The 24,380-nt window shown below is 33.3% G+C and overlaps 1 protein-coding gene across 1 annotated transcript; it reads left to right on the top strand.

The window, feature by feature from the left end:
- Positions 1–486: 486 nt before the first annotated feature.
- Positions 487–22,459, top strand: LOC128190273 (contactin-like). The gene is made up of 25 exons (XM_052862270.1): positions 487–759; positions 6,229–6,319; positions 7,423–7,517; positions 7,864–7,949; positions 8,801–8,946; positions 9,250–9,363; positions 9,635–9,970; positions 10,383–10,478; positions 12,109–12,336; positions 12,892–12,997; positions 13,662–13,846; positions 14,398–14,670; positions 14,786–15,082; positions 15,952–16,118; positions 16,453–16,579; positions 16,811–16,972; positions 17,255–17,407; positions 17,710–17,804; positions 18,274–18,369; positions 18,792–18,981; positions 19,385–19,506; positions 19,677–19,884; positions 20,182–20,297; positions 20,485–20,659; positions 22,123–22,459. The coding sequence occupies exons 2-25, from the start codon at positions 6,247–6,249 to the stop codon at positions 22,236–22,238; spliced, it is 3,762 nt and encodes a 1,253-aa protein (XP_052718230.1). The 5' UTR covers positions 487–759; positions 6,229–6,246; the 3' UTR covers positions 22,239–22,459.
- The last annotated feature ends 1,921 nt before the right edge of the window (positions 22,460–24,380 follow it).

Here is a 24,380-nt window from a genome sequence, read left to right as displayed (position 1 = left end):
TCATTAAGCACTAATATTCTCACTTCTGAGGACTTTAGTTCTTTTAAGAGAGATTAGAGAGATATAAATATATAAACAGGAAAATACTGTCTTGGGTTATATTCAGTTTTTGGGCAAAGCCCACAACCTTCAAACCCGTATGAAAAACGAACTCTCCTTCATATTTCACATTACGGCAAGTGATTATTACATGCATGTGTCAGTTTGCAAAAATAGAAACCTTTGAAAAATTATTCTTAAACCCTGAAAAAGTTTTCTCATCAAGACTCAGATCAAGTTCACGGAATTCATTTAAAATAGTCACAAGGATAGTGCGTACAAGATCGCGGAGTTACCTTATTTGCCCTGCGGCTGTGTACACACCCGATAACGTCGCTGATAAACACTGACCAATAGAATTAGCCTTCTTATCTGTCGTCATTTCGATCCACAATTTTTCGTTGATAGGATGAAAAGTAGGTATGGTTGTGACCAAAAGTCGCGACAATGAATATATCATGTAAAACGTAAAGTATTTTAAATGTGGAAATTATTTCTCTTCTTTTCCGACATTTGAACGTTCTACATGAGAAAATTTGAATTTTGAACCAGGAAGGTGTATATTCGTTTAAGAAAGAGCGTAAAAGACGTGGTTAAAGAAGGTGATGCAGTGACATCTTTTTTTGGATGCGTCCGGTGATTTTGTTTGTTTACGTAATATGATTCACTCTGTTCATTGTTGATTTAAAATACGGACTACATGCAAGTTATTTCATCTGGGTAAGAAACCTTTTTAGAAACCATTTTCGTCAGATAATTGATTTAATCCTAATAAGTATGTATATTTATTTTGAAAACCGTAAAACAACTTTCGGTTTTTTAAATTTTCATATTTTGTATAATATCAATGATATCAACAGGTTATCATAATTATAATTGTAAAAAAATATGTTTAAATGCATGTATATTAACTGCTGTATATTAAGACTTCAAAACACAGACATTGTGTATCGGAAGGTTAAATTACTCAACAGAAAGATCCTTTAATATACCATATATTCTAAAGATTTCTAACACATTTGAATTACAATGCAATAAAATAAAGATGCAATAAGGGTTGACTGCTCGTATATGGTAAGACAATACTGTTTAGTTCTTTAGAGCGTATAGTCTGCAGATAAATCAATTTCACCATCATTTACATCTACTCGACCAACGCTTTTATAATTTAACGGATTGCACTGACCCAAACATGGCATTAATTACTTGCTTGGTTAATGCAATAATAGCAAAATCAAAAGATGTTCATTAAGTTTTTGTTCGTACATTACATAATACATGCTCATCATGAGTCATGCAAACTGCTTTTACGTAGTAGATCTACTTTTCAAGGTAGGTAAAGGAATGTGCATCCACTGGCCTCGTAGACAAAGAATACACGAGATCCAATAACACTGAGAGGTTCCAATAAGTACATCAGACAGTCTCCTTAATCTTACAGTATGTTGATTGTACGTAAGGTATCTTATACTAAACACCACAGAAGTTAACCCCTTTCTTGAATCGGGGGATAGGTGAGGGGTGGGAGGCCAAAGAATAGCGTTTTGGGCTCCAGTGGCAGACTCAGATTTATTTAATATATATCGTAAATATACTGAAAATGGGCCTTTAACCTCCTTAAAAAGGTAAACCCCTATTTAAAACCTCTCCCTTCTCTGGAAAATTCCTAGATTCCTGCTTATACATGTAAACAACTATCAAATCAACTTTATACACGGAAATTGATAAATACTGTTAAGTTCTAGCTATTTATTTTTCAACGGAGTAAAATAAAATTTGAATGATTCACAGTTTTCGCAGCATTTTTAATAACTTTTTGATCATAGGTAATGTAATGATAAAAGTTTATTCAAGTTTCGGTTATTAAGAAACGGAACGAAATAAAATCTATTGTTTGTCACGAGTCAATGGTGATAAATTTTGGTTATTTTATAAATAACGGATTATTTGTAGACAAAAAATAAAAAAAAAACAACCCCAGATTTGTTTGCATAGCAATGAATATTTAACCCTCTATCTCGCTTGTATCTCGACTGTGACATTTGAATTTTGTGAATTTAGGTCATGCATTAGAAACCATTCATCCCATGAAAAATGGGAAAATGGAAAATTTTGAGCTCATATTGTGACCATGCCTTTTAGAATTTGAATTTCTTTACTGAAAAAATTTGTTCCGAAAATTTAATTGATAGTTCTGAAATTTCTAAAGTATTATGCAATTCTTAACAATTCTCTTTTCCTTGACCCCAAAGTTTAGTCAATTTTTTTTTTTTTGGGGGGGGGGGGTCGGTCAAACCATTATAGTACCCATACCTTTTTCTCACTCATAAACACATTCCACACAAAAAAGCGATAAGATCATGGAGACATTTATAAACATGCGTCGGGTGTTTCTTTTCATTTGATTATTTCATGTTTCCAGTGATGTCTGTCTGGATGTAGGCAGATAGAACAGGTTCGAATTTCTGATGAACATTCTGATTGACAAAAACTTTCCTGTAGTTTTTTTAATACAACAATCTGAAATTTAAACCATTTATCCGATTTAGACCATTAAGAACGTGTGATAGTATTAAAACTAGATGTCAGGAGGAATGGGGTCTTTTCTCTTGTTACCAGATATTTGATAGTCGCTTCAAGGCGATACGCACGGATCGGGTGTGAAACGTCTATTGTGTACATCACGGCGATAGGAAAACAACATTTAGAAATTCTACAAATCAAGTAATTCTATCTTGTTTCCCATTTTGCTGCCTGAAATTGGAAATTTCCAGTTTCAAACTACGAACGTTACAAAGTGTCTTCCCGCCATGCGGTGTGAACACCCTCAAACAATCTAGGGAGAAGTCATTTCTTTTCAAATAAGTAAACATTCTTGAAATTTTTATTTTGTGTGAGCATGAATTAAAATAATTGCTACCAAAAGCCGTGCAGCCTGTAAGTATATATTAATGACCCAGATATTTTTTGTTTGAGATTTCTTACCCGGGAAATCTCAGTTAAATGGACTTGGACACGATTTGAGCTCAAATTTTTAAATTTTATTTTTCCATTTTTAATACAACATGTGTCTAGAAGGGTCAGTATGGATGTTTTTTATGCTTTCTCAAAATTTAAAAGTGAAATATCAAATAACAAGACAGATACAGAGGTTAGAATTATTTGTTTTGTAAAAAAGCTCGAGTCCTGTTAATGTTTACATATGGGTTGCATCGGTATAAACTCTAATCTAATTTTTTACATGAGTTCTGTTTATCTTGTTTGTCAAAAGTTTTTTTTTTTTTTTTTTTTTTTTTTTTTTATCAAAAATGATAATTTCTTTACTGTACATTATTTGTAAACAAATATAAGACTCGAGCTTTGTTACATAACAATGGCTTCTTACCTCTGTATCTTGAATGTAGTATGACTTCTAACTTTCAAAGGGTGAATCATTCAAGGTGCACAAATAAACCATTTTATATCTAAAAATTAAAAACTTAATTTTGATCTAAAATCATGTCTAGGTCCCTTTAAAATGTCCTTTCCCTTTACACAGTTTTCCAGGGAGCATCTTTTCAGACGCTGTAAAATCTGTTATGATGATCTTTATATTCATATTTTGAAATTACATATAGAGAGGATTATATATCCCATTGTATTATATTTACGATGTTTTGTTTTCAATATATTTTACAGAGTATAGTTGATCAAAACAATTTGATGTAGATAATTTCTTTTAAGTAACAGAAGACTCGAACATGAAACAAAACTTATTCTAAACGGCTACAATTTGCTAATCATTTTGTCCTAAATACAATGGGATTTTTAAAAAAAAATAAAAATATCTATTAAATAAAATACATTTAAATTCGAGATAATACCTCCGCAGAGGCTCTGTAGATATACATCACCTGGGGTGCCTGGGGCCCCCTGGACCAGTAGTGCTATTCAGCAGTATAAATAAATCATTTAATTACATATATAATGTACAAAATATATATTTTCTTTTGTATTTATGATTGTATTTTTTAAAAGCATAAATAGACGTAAATATGATCTAACACTTAGTATATATACATAAATGTATATATCATAATAGTAATGTAAAATAAAAACGGGGGGATAACATTAAGTCATTGATATAATGTTCGTATCAATATTATACAAATATACATGTATAAATCAAAATATATTTTGAAATTTGTATACATACACAAATATATATGGAAAAGGAAAAAAAAGCAATACAGTTACAATTGGTCTGCTAGTGTTTTCAAAATTTTGTAACTGGATTTGACGCTTTTTGTACTAACTGTAATAAAGTAATGATAATAAAGAGATGATTTCAGAGCATTTAAAAGCGCATTCTCATTTGGAATTTCATTTTGTAGTCTACACATCATTTTATATATTTTGTACCCTACAAAAGATATGACATTATTGAAAATTTTCGTTGTCTGTAAACTACAGCAATTGTTTTCCATCATTTATTCACTTTAATATTTCTCATACTTTTCCCCATATTCTTTTTGTTTCAGAGCATATATTAAATGTTCAATATTTTCAATTTGTTCATAACTTACACGGTTTTTTCCAACATCTTCATTCCATTTATTTACATTATAATTACAGTTCAGCTGATTGTGTAGAAGCTTATAGTTACATTCTGCTATTTGCTCATCGGTTATTATCTTATCCGTGTATATATTGTTACATTGATCATTTGATATTTTAATTCTTTTGACCATATTGCTTCCATTTTTGGTTTTTGTAACTTTTTTGAGAATTAATTTTTTTTTATAGAATCCGATTTCTCATGTTCTGGTTGTTTTATTTTTCTGCAGAAATGAAAGTATGTATTTTGAATTTTAGTATTCATATTTTTGTTTACATTTGAATAATCTACATTCAACATACAATGAGAAAAAATTACTTATTTTTAGATATGCCTAAGTATTAACGATCAAAGGCTCAGTTTAGATGTGGTATTATACCAATAAGAATTGAAACTGGAAGATTTAGGGGGAACCTATCGAAGAAAGAATTTGTGTTTTCCAATAGAAGTGTAGAAGATGAATTTCATTTTTCATTACATTGTTCTTTATATAACGATTATCGTAAAAAAAACTATTTGAAAATATTGGTCTTAATCAGCCAGAAGAAATTTCAGATGATGAATTATTACGTTTGCTCATTGTCAATTATCCTCGTCAGGTTGCCAAATATTTATGCTCATCTATTTTAAAAGAGAAGACAATCAATTTTGTATTTAGAAATGAGTTGAAAGCAAATATAAAAAAACAATACTTATACCCACTGATATCCCAAAACTCCTTAAAGATTTACTTGTTGTATTCTGTATTTAAAAGTGTATTTTTTGCTTTTTTGTCCTTTTGGGGTTTTTCCCCATCTTGCATTGCGTTCTTTTCTTTATGTATTCTGTACATTATTGTGTACATTATAGTGTTAAAGTGACATATAGGCCCGACGGGCCGGGTGTTGACCTTTTCGAGTTTTTCTTTTAGTCAATTTTACAATATACTGTAAATACATATGTCATTATAAAAATAAATGAGTTACTTTTTCACTTACTTACTTACAAAGTACCAACTGTAAAATCAAAGAAATACAACCACAGGGAAATAATGAAGGTTTTACTTTTTTTATATTTTACAAAACCAGAATATTCAGTATATAGAACCATATTTTAACAAGACCTTGGCCTTTCAGTAGGACGTAGCTATCTATTTCTTGCGTCAAAACAAGTTAAAAATGACGCGGTTACAAGCGAAATATGCACCGATTGCGTAGTCTTAGCTGAAAAGACAGACAAATCTTGTTGATTTCAGAGAGGCATGGCTGAGTGGCTGACAATGAAATAGACAAGACTACGCCACATTGCTGTTTGACACAACAACCCAAAGTCCAAGCTCTTGTTAAAATGGTTCTAATATCTGATGTTTAAACAAAAAAGTGTTCAATTACAATTAACTGCAATTCTATAATATCCATTTAAGTTATGGAATGCCGTAATTATTAGTTTGGATATTACATAAAACAGTTTTCCTTACGACAGTAGTTTATAAAAGTCTATTAATACTTAGTGGTTCCTTTACAGACGAAGTCGATATCATATTAATACCAGTAAAACAATCAAGAATATATATCATGTTTTAAAAGTGAATTTTGTTTTGGTTTTTATTTCAGATGCCATGAGTAAGGAATATGTATCGAACAAATTTTGTACTTATTCTATTTCTGGCAGGGATAGAACTCACAACAACTCAAAGAATACTAGGTACTACTATTATTACTACTACTGTCCCTTCTGATATAATTTATTTTAATAAATTTAATATAAAACCTGATTATTTTCAGTCATATTGTATATTTTACTTGTTAAAATAAATTTCATCAGAAAGGACACTACTATATACTTCTCGCTACTAACAGAACAACAACAGCAATTTTTAAAAATAATTCAATTTGTTCACTGCGACCTTGATGTAGGGAGAGGGCTAAAACGGACGGTGTCTGCTGCCTAATTCCATTCAATATACTTTATTGAACAAAGTATTGTTTACATGAATAAATAAACAACAGCACTAGCATCATACTTTTGGTGACAGGTATATCATTATATATCAGATAAAGTTTGTTAGTAACAATTAGTGTTGTTTGGTCAACCAGCTACTACTGTACTATACAAATGTACCTACTTTCATACTGGCTAGTATCATAGTGGTATCATAGTGCAAGTATGGAATAATCGGTCTACGGGTCTTTTCCTACTTTTATCACCTTTATTGAATTCTATACGACGGTGAAAATATGTTTGAGGACGCGGAGGAATTTACCTTTGCAGAAAAATAGATTTGAGCTGTAAGGTAATGCCATTACGGAAGTTGTGGTTGTTGCCAGATGAAGGAGAAAATACTGTACCTGGCCGACGCAGGACAACTGTCTCTCCCATAGATTGAAGTGGTTGATTTCCAACAACTTCCATAGCATAGCACCTACAATGTTTGGCTACATCAATTATTCCCATAATTTGTACTATTACCACAGCAAAAACAAAAAACACAACAACAACAAAAATCCCATAAAAACAACAACAACAATATCATCAACAACCAAATATGACATCCAACAAGATTCACTTAATAGCAGCTACTATTTATGCACTAAAATCGCAAGTAAAACAACATAACCAGTAAAAACAACAATTTAAAATTATAGTCTACAATTGCAGCAAAACATGTTGTAGTAGTAGCACAGATCACTTCAACATGATAGCAATAGGAACACCATAACAACAGCATCTGTTGTCGTATTTGTACACGTTCTGACATTGCTGCTCCTCCCTCACCGTTATGACTCTGCTCTGTTTGTCTTTTGTAGAGTGTCCACTTGATTGGTTTTCCCACAATGTACATTGTTACAGGTTCCAGATGCACCCTCAGAGGACGTATGAGGAGGCTGTAAAGACATGCGAGGTGAAGAGAACAAGACTAAGGATGGCCGGGTGGTCGTGGCCATTTTTGAGACAATGTTTATCTTCTTTGAAAGGAGAGCTTGGTTTAAAAGATATTAGATAAGATTAGACATGAAGCTAAAATAGCTGGGGGTTTTTTGCTAAAAAGATGAAATCTTAAATTTTAAGACAGATCTGATAGTTAATTTGTTGACCGCCAAGCCCCATTATTCTTTTTTTTTCTTTCGGAAATGTTTATAATGGGAACAAAAAACACCAAACAATTAACAATAAGTCGTTCAGTCAAAAAATCTTGTAACTTAATCAATGACATATCATTTTCATGTCATTTTTTTGGTTTCTTTCAGGGATATGGTGCAGCTTTAGTGAGTGTAAATACTCTGGAAGAAAATAACTTCATAACACAAAGACTCAAAGATATAGATTTTATTCGGTAAGATAATTTTTTTAAAATGATATCCTTGTTTCATTTTTGGACTTTGTTGAGATTTGCAGACGGTTAACTTTTTCACTTGGGCAATTTGTGAAAAAAGAAAGAACGAAGTTTTATTCCCCTTCGAAAAATCGGTTTTCAACACATTTGCATGAAATTCAGCGTATGAAATAAGAATCCTGCAGAAAATCATTATTTTTGAAGAGAGTAAAACAGAAAATACGAACGAAAAGCCTCGTCTTTTGCAACGGGAAGAATTTTAATTTTTGAAAGGATTTTATCGACAGTTCTTACCATTACTCCTCTTTTCTAAGTAACCAAATTCTACATAATAAGTATTATATGTATAATAATTAATGATCTCAATGAGCAATAAACATTCATTGATGATAATGAATGATGTATTCATATTCTAAACAAGCACAGACTCCTAAATACATAAACAATGTCCAAAATGAATTAAAAAGTGTTGATATATAACAATAAACTTTATTCAGGGTTTGATTGAATCCACATAAATTACAAAAAATATCCTATATCCTATTCTTTTCCTTGGGAAAATATCCACGCTAATTTTGACACCCATCCATAAAGCACATAAATAGAGCAATTAAATCTATTTTTTGTAGAAAGAATTCAGACAACTAGTATATAATTATACCATAGTAAACATATATATATAAAAAATTTTGATCTCAAATCGTGTCCAAGTCCCTTTCATTATAAAAAAAAATTATTCTTTATAACTTTATATTTTTCTTTTTTTTTAATATAAATAATGTCATGGATGTAATTATAACTGAGTTTCAATTTCAACAATTTTAAAGTAATTGCTTTATGATTCAACCCAGGTCCCTTTGGTACACCAGTGGGACCCTCCAGGACGGGAGCGTTCGCTGGAATGGAGATGGCACTCTGTCTACTGCAGGGAGCGTATTATTGTCTAACATTGCTCACACTGATCCCAATCTTAGGTTCATCGTCTACAGATACTCTGGTAGGTTTCTTTATGGTTGTTTTGGGGTTTTTTTTCTCTCTTTTTTTTTTATAGATCTCATCTTTTGGTATAATTTAGATTAAAAAAAAGATTAGATTTGATCTCATATCATTTCTTTTTAATTACTAGTATTCAATTTTGAACAATAATTTAACAAAATCAATTAACGACTTTGCAAAAAAAAAAATCCCGTATATTTGAAACAAAGATGGTATATAGTTATTATGTAAAGTGTAAAATAATTATAACAATTGTCTTTCATTATTGACTATAGCCGTATGTATATATATTTTTTTTTAACAGAAAACCTCTTTACATACCTATTAACCAAGTCTGGAGGAGACGAACGTTTAAGTTTTATTTGTGAGATTAAGAAAACGGAGCTGAATCGCATTGTTCAAGATGAGAGGGACTTTAGTAAGATTTATTTTGTACAGACTCGGGTCTTTACACCTTTTTTTGTTCCTGTATATGATCTCAACCATTGTTGTTAATTTATTGTAAACTTTTGCATATTTAAAACTTCTTATTAAAAAATGCACGAATTGAAAAAGCTAGATGTTTGTGGTCAACGAACAACTCTGTGTGTAAAAAATATTAAATATATAAAGTTTAAATACTTGAATTATTTTTTTACTAAATTTTAAAAGTTTATAGCCGCAAATATATTTAAAGTTTTGATTTGTAGCATATGGAAGCAATATAACAGATCCACTGAAGGTTGAAAGAGGACCCCGATTTACAGTCCTTCCAAGCAATATTGTTCTAACTACTCGTTCATACCTCCCCAGCATTGAGTGCATAGCTACCGGCAACCCTCAGCCCAAATATCAATGGCAACGGAAGCGGCCCACGATGGATGTGGAGATTCTTACCTCCAATAATGCCTATACTATCAGTAATGGTAAACTGACGTTTGACAGTACTCGTCTGAACGAGACACGTGACGCTGGGGAGTATTACTGTGTGGCCTCCAACAAATTCGGTTCTGTCCGAAGCGAACCTTCGAGGGTGTCGTTTGGAAGTAAGAATTCTTGTCGCTGACATTTGTTGATACATGTATAAGGTTTATTGATAAACGTTGTGGCCGTTGCTCATTATGCATCTAGGGAATTAATAGGCATATACAAACAATGTATAGGCATATCCTGCATAAAAAATAACAACACATGCATTTAGCAAACGTACAAAGAAGTACATGTTTTGTAGTAGCGATGCACAAGTTCGAGTTACAGTGACAATATTTTATGCTATATTGTTTGTACACTATCTTTATACAAGCAAAAAATTCCATTCTGCCAATGTCTTCACAATTAAAAAATAAAATTGTTCAAAGCACCTTTGATTCATTTCATTTCTGTCATTTTAAGATGGAAATTTGTTTGGATATATGTTGCAGTTTTTTGTAGTTGAAAAATTAATTTTTATTTTCCAAGGGCTAGCGCAATTTCCAGTGGTGGCTCCTGGCCCAGTGAATGTAGCTCTGTATCAGGGTACATATTTACAGTGTAATCCACCTTCCTACAAACCAAGTAAGTAATTTATTTACTTTATCCATGCTTTGTTTTGAAAGTAAAAATATTTTAACGTTTAATGTACATTGTGAAATTAATTTTTTTTTTTCAAGTATGAAAAATGAATTTCCGTTGATTCAAATTTCAACATTTTACTTCATTTATAAACGTTATCTCGGAAAATTAAATGAATATGATTGAAAAGAATATATTTACATTAAGGATTATTTTTACTCAGGATTTTAGATTTAAAAAAATATTTTAACATAGTTAAATACCTAAGTCAAAAATTGCCTAAATACTATATAGTAACACAAAATAATAATGTTATAATAAACAAAATCCATATTAGATGACCAGTGACATAGTTTTTTGAAAGTGAAAACATAGCACAACTATTGTCGTACTACGATGTACAATTAGTAGATTTTAGATCTTTTTGGGGATTCAGGCGCTCAAAAATTCCACTATTTTAAAATAGTATATATATGTATATTTAATGCGACGATTTTTATGCCCCCCCCCCCCCATTCGAAGAAGGGGGACATATTGCTTTGCTGCTGTCTGTCGGTCTGTCGGTCGGTCGGTGCACTTACAGTTTCCGTTCATTTTCTTCGCAGAGAATGAACATATTGAAATGATATTTGGTATACAGGTTTATCATGATAATATCTAGGTCAAGTTCGATATTGGGTACGATCGAGCAATTTTGGACAGACGTTGGATGTAAAAAATTCCAGTTGATTGCATTTTCCGCTTATTTTTTGTACATATTGAAATGAAATTTGGTATACAGATTTATCAGGATACTAGTAATATCTAGGTCAAGTTCGATATCAGGTACGATCGAGCAATTTTGGACAGAGTTATGGCCCTTGGACGTGGAAAAATTCCAATTTTTTGCAGTTCCCGTTCATTTTCTTCGCAGATGATGAACATATTGTAATGAAATTTGGTATTCAGGTTTATCATGATAATATTTAGATCAAGTTCGATAATGGGTATGATCGAGCAATTTTGGGCGGAGTTATGGCCCTTGGACGTAGAAAAATTCCAGTTATTTGGAGTTTCTGCTCATTTTCTTCGCAGAGGATGAACATATTGAAATGAAATTTGGTATTCAGGTTTATCATGATAATATCTAGGTCAAGGTCGATATTGGGTACGATCGAGCAATTTTCGACAGAGTTAGGCTCTTGGACGTAGAAAACTTCCAGTCATTTGCAGTTTCCGCTCATTTTCTTCGCAGAGGGTGCACATATTGATATAAAATTTGGTATACTGGTTTATTTAAATACTATTTAGGTCGAGTTTGATTTTGGAAATGATAGAACAATTTTCGACAGAGTTATGCCACTTTGGACGTAGAAAAATTCCAAATATTTGCAGTTTATGTTCATTTTTAGAAAAATTCCAAATATTTGCAGTTTATGTTCATTTTCTTTGTGGATGTTTCCAATGGAGGGGGCATAAGTGTTTCACAAACATCTCTTGTTTAATATCAAGTGCTGTATTTTTTAAGGTTTTGTACTAGTTGAAGATTAAAATTAATCAACAACGGTTTACAGCATTCAATTAAAAAAAACCCACAAATATTTTGAAAAAAAAAATATTTGAAATATTTTATTATTTACACATTGCATTGCAGACCTTAAGTACCAATGGATGAAGGAAAACTCATTTCTCCTGCCGGTGTTAAACAAGCATTTCTTTGTGTCGATTGGCGGTAACCTATACTTTTCCGAGGTCCAGACGTCAGATGCTGCGATATATCACTGTATAGTGACGCTGGCTGCGTTACCAGGGGACACCATGGCAACCGACCAACCGCCAACAGAAACGAGTATGGGCATGCCTCTCAGAGTGGCTGGCGAGAGTAAGTCAGATGTTAAAAGGGGCGCGATTGATTGAACTTTTGACATATCCGGTCTTCTAATCGAATTCTATCTGGCGTATATCAGTGTTTTTCTTCTTCTTCTTCTTCTTCTTCTTCTTCTTCAAAACTACTGAGCCAATTTCAAATAAACCTAGGCCCCTACAAAGGGGGAAATATTGTTACTTTGGTTTTCTCAAAACCCATTAGCAACTTATCAACTAGTAATGCAACTTTACATAAATTTCATTAGATATAGTAGTTTCAAATTTGTTCATATAAGTCGCAAAAACCCATGCAATCTACGTTCGAAGTTAATCATATAATCAAATAAGAAACATTTTAAAATTGAAGAGCATTGACTTATGATTTTTTTGTGAAAGTAAGCTTATAAATACATGTAGAAATTTCTCGTTTGTTTGCATCATGATAAATTGAATATACCACACCTCAATCACGACGTTTTTTTTGTACATAATAGTGGAGAATGATGGAGGATATTTGTGAATTTGTGAATGAGCGTGTAGTTCACTGATAAGAACAATAACAATATTACAGGTGCATCCAACTATCCTGCCCAAATCCACACCGATTTTCCGGCAGTGTTTCCCCGTACCCCACTGCTCGGGATGGATGTTGTCATAGAATGTCTAGCATATGGAAGGTAATTACATCTGCCGACAACCATGTACATGTATTTTTAAGTATATGAAGACAGAATTTTTCTTTCTTCTAGAAAATGTGTGCGGTTTATCATTTTCACCAGGTTATTTTAATCTTTTTTCATTTTTTTTTTCAATTCACTGAGAAGTTATATTTGACTATCAAATTGCTACTTCGAGATAGGAATATACTATAGGATATACTATATAAAGTTCTTAATGGTCAAGAGACATTCACGGTTTTCATCGTGCATTAGACGCATTTCCCTGCAGATCTCTCTGTAAATTCAACTTCAAGATGAATATTTGAACACTGAAATCCGAGAATTTATAGATAATTTTCAGACTAGAAGCCCATTCAAATATATGCTAAAATGTTGAGAAACGAACCTTTTAGAGTACTTCCTTTGCCTTTATCACCTACAATAGACTGTATCATTATTTTTTTTTAAGGCAAATTAAAATTGAAAGCGATTTTAGCTAACAAAAATGCCAGAATTTGGTTTTCTATTGTTTAGTTGAAATAATTTTGATGGGCAACCTAAAGTTGTTGATTTTCAAGCAAGACACAAATCTATTCTTTGTAATGTAAATTAAGTACATATAATCATGAACATGTAACAGGACTGTGTGATGATACTATAAAAGTATTTTTTATCGACAAAGGTCCCCACTCGACTATTCCTGGATAAGAGAAGGCAACAAAGACATCCCTAAAAAGGCATACACCAAAGATTACAACCGAGTTCTTGTTATCCCAAACATACAATTCGGTGACGAGGGGACCTACACGTGTAACGTCAAAGGAAGATCAAACACCGACCAAAAAAGCCTTCTTCTGACCATTGATGGTGAGGATGTCTTGTTGTAAATGGTTAAAGCAATATGAACTGTATTTTTTAGAATTTTATTTTGCTGCAAAAACCTGCTAGTATGATAAGTCTGCCCGTAACTCAAACTTTTATGATAAATAAGATTTTAAAAAATCATTAATTTTTGTCAGGAGAAAGATTTCCCTTATAAGGAATATATGGCAGATCAATTTTTGTACAGGACGACAATAATTCAATTTTGCTCCAATTAAGGTTTCTTAATGGCTTTTCCCACAAAAACAGAGCTAACAGAAATTTTAAAACCATGGTATTTTTTGTCATTTTAGTACAAAATAACATTTTCTTCAAAAAGTTTTCAACATGAAAATTGCAGCTCATATTGCTTTAACCGCAAAAAGCAATCTAAATAGCTTAGACAATTCTGGGAAATCTAGGATTGGTGGACCTTTTTCTAGAGAACTTGAGTTATCTCACAAATCATCACTATTGTAGGAAAATTATCGTTTTGATATTGATGTTATAAAATTTTTGGCAATAGACGAAATTGTGTGGGTTTTATTCAATTTCAGCAAAGCCATACTTTTTGTATCCATTACGAGATCTTGTTGTGGATGAGGAGAGTCACGTGACACTGCGATGTGATGCGCTGGGGAAACCCAGGCCTACCTTCTCGTGGTATAAAAACAGCCAACCGTTAGTGCCAGTTGCAGGTGAAATTGAAATCGTCTCCAATGTCCTGACAATTCTCAGAGCACAAGTTGGCAAACACGGTGGGATGTATGAATGCACTGCAACAAATACACACGGAACCGCTATAACCAGTGCACAAGTCAAAGTTTTGTGTACGTCACCAACTTTTTCATTTGGATTGTTTTATACTTTGTTTTCTCAAATCAATTTATTTGCATGTCTATTGACTTTAAAAAAAATATTTATAAAAGTTGACAACATTTTCAGCACTTCGACCCACGTTCATTAAATATCCACTTCCCACTACCTTACTGGCAGCAGAGAGTGGTAACCTAACCATACCATGTCAACCGGAGGCGGCGCCGGCTCCAGAGATTACATGGGTAAAAAATGGAGCACAATTGTCATTGTCATTTACAAATGGAAATCAAAATGGAGTTCAGATGCTCCTGAATGGTTACCTCAAAATTGTTGGAGTTTCCCTCGGAGATGGTGGCTTTTACACTTGTCACGCGAAAAATATACACGGAGATGCGCAGACGACAACCAACGTTATTGTGTCAAGTATGACTTTGCTATACTTAGTTACAGTTTATTAGAAATATGAAACAAAAAAACAGAAAAGCTAATCAAAATAATTTTCAAAAAACTAATTTGTTGTATTGGAACCTCTTATTTTGTTTGTTTGGATTTAGCAGTCATGATGAAATGTACACACATTTATTTATGTTAACATCCATCATGCTCTCATTACGTTTACTAACACGAGATGTGTTTAGAATACTGCATATTTCTTTGATTACATGTTTCGAAAATGTGAAGTAAAGTTTTTTTCTTCTATGGAGAACATGGCTGCAATTACTTTTTGGTACATTTTATGATGAGCTTTAGCTATCAAATACATGATAAATTATCAGTTGTTTTAGTTGTTTTGAAAGATCACTATTCTGTCATTACCTCTCTCAATTTTCTTGAATCAATTGGACCTTTTGTTTCAATAAGGTATTTGATCAATCTCATTACATCATCGTTCTCCTCATTTTCAGTTTAGTTGTCACAATTTCCACCTCTATGCGATATATAGAGAAAATAACTAAAAAAGAGTAAAGTTTGTAGAAAATATTCCTGCTAGTAGCCTGAAGTTTATGACAAACGTTCTTGTATATGATAGATTACAGTTTGTCAAAGGCATTAATTAGCCAGGGGGTCAGGATAGGACAGGATAGTGTATTCAGAGTTCATCAAGCACAGAAATAATTTTTCTGCTTCTGAATTCGATGGATAGGTGCGTGTATTTTTTTACAGAGGCAAACACATAGAGAAGCAAGTGGGCAACTTGAATAAAGATTAGCCATAAATGATTTTTAGCAAGGTGAGCGGTGTGACCCTTGGGCCTCTTGTCGTTAACTGAAACTTGGGATAACTTTTTTCAGAGGGTGTTTACATGGCTCCAATACCTAGGGAATACCACGTGGATAGAAATGGAACTGTATTCATTCAGTGCCAAGCGTCTTATGATGCCAGTAACCTAGACCTTGTCTACGTTTGGAAATTCAATGGCGAACTGATCGACTTTGGACGAGATACATTGTTGAGAAAGGTTTGGACTTTCAATGATCAGAGAGTCTCCTTTAAGAAGGCTATAGACGTGGCCATTTTTCCTTTAACGTTAAGAGAACAGCTCTGTAAAAAGATTTAGGAAAATATACTTCAAAATATTTTCTTCTTTTCAAAATAATAATAGTTTATAACTAAACAAATCATATTTGAAATGCAAGGTAGATTTGATGGGCAATTTGATAAACCATCCAGCTCTCTGTAAAAAAAAAAAACATCATAATTTTATAAAGGTGTGTTTGCAAAGGCTATAGATATAGTAGTTAGATAAATATACGTCGTTCTTGTGGAGTAAAGAACTCTCTTTCTTTATGAAGGGGACGTCGGGCGGGCTGAATGGTCTGTTCATTAATTACGCTGATTACTTCCACGCGGGTCTGTACGAGTGTATAGCACAGACAACCATTACCCAGACATCAGTGGCGACCAATGTCATTGTCCGAGGTAATTACTAGAGTCACCCAAAGGCATGTAACCATTGATATGCTCAAATCCCTAAATTGGTTTAACATTATAAGCACTGATTAATTTTGGGTACAGTTTACAATTTTTAAGTCGTGGAAAATGTCATATTTAAAACTTTCATTATTATAGTATTACTTTACTATTAATATTGCACCATGTAACACAAAGTTCGATTGTATCGTTTAATGAAAGCATCGCTCTGTTTTTAAGGACCCCCTGGGATGCCCGGTTTTGTATACAGGGTGAAAGGATCAGAAACGCCCCACTCTGTCACCCTTAAATGGACCAGGGCACCCGACCATGGATCACAAGTGCAGTTCTACTACATAGAGGCACAGACCATTCTAAATACAACATGGCGTCTCATGAGCAGTACGAACTACAACTCTTTTGTTTATTCATTTACAAGTATTATTAAATTATGAAGCTAAAACTGTTAAACTTAATTTTTATTCGCTTTTCCAATACCGGTTTTTTCGATAGCTCACATTTGTAATTCCACTTCAAAGTATTATTATAATATTCATTCGTCTAATAGAGATTAGAGATATCCATGTGAGCTTTGTGGACTATAGGTCTCTTGTTTATGGGCAATCAACATTGTGGAATATTATAACCCCGTTTCATTATATTTACAATGGACATTACTTACAGAGGTGAGCGAGATGCAGACCTTACTCCCTGGTCCTAATGAAGCTGACAAAAGACAGTTCATCGTTTCCGGACTCATTCCGTACAATAACTACCGGTTCCGTGTGTACGCCTCTAATGCTTACCTGGACCCTGGGGAAATCAGTCGCCCAACGGGTAAAATTGTCCATACATGTACATGAACTTTGAGTCACCTAAACTCAAACATTGTCTATAATTTACTGCAAATTATATGACCGTGTGGTCGGGGTACCTTTGTATGTGCAATGTATACACTTACAAAGATATATTATATATTTAAAAATTGATAATATTGATATTTCAAAATTGTGTTGAATACCTTTTCGAAATATTGTTCTGTATATACTAGTATGCGATTCCCTATCGTCAACATCTTTTAAGTTAAAATTAAAACCTCTGATCGTAATTGATGCGTGATTTTGTACCTCTGTTTGTAGAGGAAATCCACATCCCTGGAGCTAAGCCAATTATGGCGCCAACAAATGTAGGGGGAGGAGGGGGCAGCGTGGGCGTTTTAACCATTACCTGGAAGGTGAGCATTTACAAAAACCCACTACAGAAAGGGAGCAGGCAAAAGTCTGAGAGTAGAGATTTCGAGATTCGAGATTATTCAGAATGCAAGATTTGATATTCAAAATCTAAATCTGGTAATCAAGTCATAAATTACAAAGTGTATACATGTATATGCATGTACATGCATGCAGGTATGTATCTTAGCAACAGCATTTTGTTGTAAATTTTGATACTCAGTATACAACTAGTTCTTACTTACACGAGTATATCATTATTTCAGAATACTGATATATTTACAACTTATTATGCTTTTAATGATTATTGATACTGATGCACTTTATACTTTCTACTGCCTTGTATACTTGTCGAATTTTGAATTCCGGATGTCAATATTCAAGTTTGGGTTTTCATAAAGGCGATCTTTTTCTCTTTTTCTAAATATATTTTTCACCAAAGTACTCACAAATAAATCAAAAATCCGATTTCAGATGTTGTCAAAGGAGTTACAAAGTGGACCGAACGTCGTATATTTTGTGTACTGGAGACGCAGTAGGAACGGGGAAACCAATTTAGAATTCCAATCGGTATGTTTAATAAAAATTTCCTAAGATTAAAGTTCGAAAAAGTAACCAGTTAAAAATGGCATTGATGTGTACGCAAGGTCCAATCATTTCAGCTCTTGAATACACATTACCATAGTTGACTTAGTAGAACCATTTTAACAAGGCCTTGGACTTTCAGAAGGACGTAACTATCTATTTGTTGCTCAAAACAAGTTAAGAATAACGCTGGTTTCAAGTGAAATATACACAGATTGCGTAGTCTTAGCTCAAAAGCCAGACAAATCTTGTTGATTTCAAAGAGCTATGGCTGAGTGGCCTTCGATGAAATAGACAGGCCTACGTCACATTGCTGTTTGACACCAACTACCCAAAGTCCAAGCTCTTGTTAAAATGGTTCTAAAACAACGATGTCTTAAGTTTGCCAATTGGTTTTATTACAACAGAAAACTCTCCTTGTATCGAACAAACTGCTGATACAGACCAACAGGACTGACGGTACCTACGGTACCTACACGGTGCCGCTACCTTCTGATGACCTGTACTACCTCCCGTTTGATGTGATGGTCGGCGTGGGCAATGCTTTTGGGAGAGGACCAAACAGCTCCATAGAGACCATTTATTCATCAGAAGGAAGTAAGTCGATATATGATTGTAAGTCACGTGACATTAAAAGAAACTAATTTCATGACATGTGACAACAGAAATACTAGTAAGCAAGTCTATGAACTTCAAATTATTCCCTACTGCATAGTTTATCCAGCTTTATTAACACAACAAACAACAGATTACAACATACATTGTATATCCTAATCAATCACTATCTCTCCATCATATCTTGAACGGATTAAGAGATATCTTAACTTTTTTGTTATATAATTTGCCATTCTTAGTTAGATAAAGCTGGGTTGTGCGGGATCGAATTTTCTCCGCTTTACAGTCCATTTAGTAATGTATTTGTATGTAAAATTAACAAAAATCATACAAGTAAATAACACTATTTATTTGATATATTGATTATCGTATTATCTCTTGTCAGTACCGCTTGCTCGACCAGTGAACGTGAATGGCTACGAAATTAATTCTACGGCGCTTTGGGTAACCTGGGACCCTATGGACAACACACGGGAGAAGGCAAAGGGTGTAATCAAGGGCTATCGGGTATACTGCCAATATATATCAACTGTATAAATTATTAAATTAAAAAAAAATTAAAATTATGAAATAATGTAAAGTACTGTATAACTTTTCATTCATTATTTAACAAGAATTATCAATAATGATTACCTTTATTTCACATACATTAAATAATCTTTTTTTTCTTTTCAAAGATTACCGTAAATATAGAAATCGTAGACGATGATACCAACGAAATAAGTTTTAAGAAGGTGGTGACTTCTTATTACCACGGACAAATGTCGGGGAATCAGGTGATAGGCCTGGAACCCAACACAGATTACTGGGTGACGGTGGAGATGTTCAACTCGGCCGGACTCAGCAACCCCAGCGAAAGGCAGAGACTGAGCACATGTCTTGGGGGTAGGAACTATTCTATGTTACTGTGGATTCATCTAAATGCGGGGGGGGGGGGGCGGGTTGTAAATATATATTTTTTGTCAGCTCACCAAAAGAAAAATAAGAGATTTGTATTTTGGGGGCATAAATAAACGATTTAAACAAGATGACGTCCGCATTGTTTATGATTTATTTCAATATATTGTATAAAAACTATCATGTGATCAACAAAAGTCAGGTTCTTGTCTCCGCTAAGCTTTGATGAAAAGTCATATTTTTTCGAAAAGTTATATCGAGGATTCTTTCCTGGATTTCTTACAGCGCCGATACTATATCCAGAGTTTGTTACCATAAGTTCTCACGGACCCGACAGTGTTTACGTGGAATGGCGGGGAGTGTCAACTGGCTTGTATGAAGAAACACTTTGGGGATATAAGGTTTGTTTCTTTGCTGAGTCCCTAATGACCATAGCATTTTGTCGAAGGCTCCGCTATTCTATCATTCTCTCACCAGAGGTCGTGCTACGCAAGCTTGTACCACGACCTCTGGTGAGAGAATGCCATTCTATGTGATTCGAGGGAATTCACTACTCACTGTATGTAATATGTTATCTATATTGAACAGATGAGGTATTGGTTGCAAGGTGACAATATTCGGACAGCAAACGATACCATTACTGGGAAAGAAACTCAAGGGGTTATTTATGGAATTCAGCGAGGTTACGTGTATTCCCTGAGAGTTCTCGGATTCAGTAAAGGCGGGGATGGGAAAATGAGCCCAACCAAATATTTTACGCTTGGTAAGTTTAACAAACAGAATTATTAAACTTTTCTTTAAGTTTGGGAAATTGTGAATGTGATATGTTTGGCATAACGTTAAGGTCTTCCGTTTCAACACTTTGTTTTTTCCCTATCATTATTACATGTACATGTATAATTATTTTTCCTGTAACGTTTAAATGAAACTTTCAGATCTCGCACTAGACAACATTTATAATAATAAAATGAAATGGAATTATCGATCGGTTTATTTGGTAGTCACTTCCGGTCCCGACATTTATTAGATTTCATGTTTTTGCTTGTTTACAGTTTTTCTCAAAAGACTGCTAGTATCAAAGATAGAATTTTCAAACTTTCCGCGATTTTTGGTAATCTTTAGCTGCAGTTCGCTTTGCATAAATAAACGCCCGTCTTCCGGTCGTCACGAAAAAACCCCACTGACATCTGACATTAGGACTCCAAAATTTTAACTTTGATTTAACTTTTATCTGAAGGTCAATGATTTTCTGAAAAATATTGTCAAGACGATACCATGAGATTCCATAAGTATGTATCATTATATATAAATGGAATATATACTAGCTGGACCCAATCAAATTTTTTTTACCTTCATATTTCAATTTCAAGGTCAAATTAGGAGACAACCATTTTCAGTCATTAGAATATACTTCGTCAGAAGGACTTCTAACTTGACACAAAGAACAATGAAAATACACTTAAATGTACTGTTGTTAAAATTTGACCTTAACCCTTTTTATAATTCAAGTTCTGTTCAAATAAAAACTTGACACTTACGTGTAGATAGGTGCTCTCGTGAAAAAGTGACCAATATTCAACTTTTTTACCTGGCCCTATTTTGTATCTCAGATTTAATCATCTGATGAAAAGAGTTGTCTAGGCAATTACATTTGATTCCATTATCACACAGCATTTAAAAATATACCACAGATAGATAATGTAAAACTCTTAACCTTGATCTATTTTGTGTTATAGGTAAGAATTTTCTGAAAGAATTGTCCGGACTGTATTATGAGACTCCTTAATCATACATATTGAATAGTACCATAGATAGATGGTAACCTAGTTGAACCCTGCCAAAATTCTTTGACCTTGCCCTGATAATTTAATTTTAGGGCATAATAAGAATGAAACACATTCTCAGTCATTTCCTGAAAATGTCTTGACAACAGGATTCCGAGCTTGAAACAAAGAATAAGATAAAACAGTTAAACATACTTTTGTCAAATTTTTTGACATTGACCCTTTTCTTAACTCAAGGTCAAATTAAGGGGAAAAAATCCTAATTTTTGTACAGACCATATGACTGATAGACTTCAGACTTTGAACATTCTTTAATAAAATATACTGTCACAAATCTTGACAGTAAAGAGTTATTAAATGAACATTTTCATTTAAAAAGAATTCTGCTCGTTCACGATCTGAACTGGTTTTGTGAGATTTCATCAGGTCGTATCATTTGTAGGTGGGTTGGTACCAGTGGATAGAACAATATCCGAGATCCGTGCCGCCGGCACCAAGGACCGAGCATCCCTCCTGATTGTGTGTGTCTGTATCTTGTATAGTTGTGTTTTTTCATGAATTCATAAACTTTGATTATCCTATTGCACAATGCTGAATAATATTACAAATTGCTGACTTTGAACAAAGAGAATGAATACTAGTTTTTTTTATTTCCATCATTCCACCATTATTATTGTCTCATCTATACATGTGTATAAGTGGTTTTTTACTGTTTGGGTTGATTGCGATATACATTTTCATTCATTCATCTCAATAAAATATTTTTTTTAATTAAAAAATTGTGTTGGTTCTTTTGGTCTTCCATTCAATCGCATCAATTGAGTTTTCAATAAAATTAACTTTTATTATACAAAATCTATACAATATACTTAAGTACATCATGCAGTGTCTGAGGCAAGCTTTAAGTGAACCAACTACTCTTCAACTACCGATCAAATAAAGTTTTTAGAAATTTATTATGGATCAACACTGGTATAATCGACTTTATGGCAGCTGGGCAGGGTGTTCTTTTCACACTGATAAAATAAATACAATGTACACAGAACTCTGTCAGTGTGTGTACATATACAGTCGTGTATAGTCATGTGGATCTAGAGAATAGCCCACTTCTACTGCATATCAGAAATAATACAAAATAATCACGTGATTTCTTGTATCACAAGAAATATTAGCTTATATAACAATTTAAATGTTCCATTTTTACTACGATTCTTGATAAAGGAAAAAAAACTGAAGTGAATCGAACCAGTATGAAAGACAATTAGGGCCACGTATAGGTAGCAAGGGACAGTTTCGAATAAAGTACCCGTCAATATTTTTGTAAAATTGAGAGTTGCTGTACTTGAAGGCTTATGAGTGTTGCTAAAATTCATGAAATGAATTTTAATGATTATCATTAGTTAGAGGGGTGTCTCTTGTTGAAATTGATTTGCAATATGTAGGCCCCTTATGTTAGGTACATGAGAATCAGAAGTAAAATGCGAAACCTGCGGCTATGACTGTTGTGCTGACTTTACACAGTGAAATTGCAAGTTACAGACGGGAGGTAAAATAACACGAAAAGTAGGTGGATGGGACATTGAAAACTATACACCGGTAAGTTTGTGACATGTGATAGTGCAACATGCACTCGGTACGGAAGGTCAACCCTCTGCAGGGAATTAGCTGGGGGAGGTCTAAAAAGCTGAAAAATCATGAAAAATTAGCAAAATATGAAAGGGTCAAAATCTCATAAAAACCAGTATGAAGAGAATTTTACAGGTTTTGATTAGTAATTTTCTTCAGAAATTGGTGATTGGCCTTATAAAGAGTGAATTAAAGGTATTTGTGCTGAATGGGAACCGAGGAAATTCTAGTTACAGAGTTCCGAAGACATGCATCCCTTGGCTACAATGAATTGTATAAAAAAAACTGTCCCCTGCCTACATAGAAATATTTTTATCTCGTTATTACGAGAAAAGAGGGCGCCTGTAAAGTGCGAAACGAAACGAAATCGAACGAAACGAAACCAATCGAAACGAAACGAAACCAATCGAAACGAAATGAAACCAAACGAAACGAAACCAAATATCGAAACGAAATGAAACGGAATATAAACAAAACTAATATCAATTTTGACTACATAAAAGTGAAAATAAATTCATTGAAATAAATTTTTGAACCATAAAATATAACTACCTGTATGCTTCAGATTGCCGCTGTAAATTTTTAAGCCGATTATTCGACATTTGCAAAAATTATATAATTATGTAAGTAAGTGATGTACATTCCTAATACCTTTAAATATTTCTAATTTGTTTCATTAAATGATATTCAGACGTTTAGAGAGAGAGAGAGAGAGAGAGAGAGAGAGAGAGAGAGAGATGCCTTAAAACTTATCAGAGTATATACGCAAGTTTGGGAGAGAGAGAGAAAGAAAGAGAGAGATAGAGATATGATGATGATGATGGTGGTGATACTTAAGGGGACATTCTAACAACAATTTTCTTTCTATCGATTTGAATTATTGTAAAAATGTAACGATCGAATACAATGTGGTTTAGAGCATACTGGTTGGTTACCAGTTTCTAACACATAATAAGAATTGTTTTAATATGTATAGCATGAATTTGGACGTCGTAATTTGACAAAATTAATTTGCATTATAAAGATTATTATACTGTAAAAGTATATAAAAAAAACTGTCTTTAGTCCTTTGAC

The sequence above is a fragment of the Crassostrea angulata genome, chromosome 1 (genome assembly GCF_025612915.1).
Source record: "Crassostrea angulata isolate pt1a10 chromosome 1, ASM2561291v2, whole genome shotgun sequence".
NCBI lineage: Eukaryota > Metazoa > Mollusca > Bivalvia > Ostreida > Ostreidae > Magallana > Magallana angulata.
The sequence above is the reverse complement of the archived record's forward strand: the minus strand, read 5'-3'. Positions and strand labels throughout refer to the sequence as shown.

Excerpts from the sequence above, each read along its gene's own strand:
- LOC128190273 (XM_052862270.1), top strand. The coding sequence starts at position 6,247 with ATGTATCGAACAAATTTTGTACTTATTCTATTTCTGGCAGGGATAGAA. Across the intron at positions 7,518-7,863 it reads AGGCTGTAAAGACATGCGAG|GGATATGGTGCAGCTTTAGT; the intron begins GTGAAGAGAACA and ends GGTTTCTTTCAG. Across the intron at positions 12,998-13,661 it reads GAATGTCTAGCATATGGAAG|GTCCCCACTCGACTATTCCT; the intron begins GTAATTACATCT and ends TTATCGACAAAG.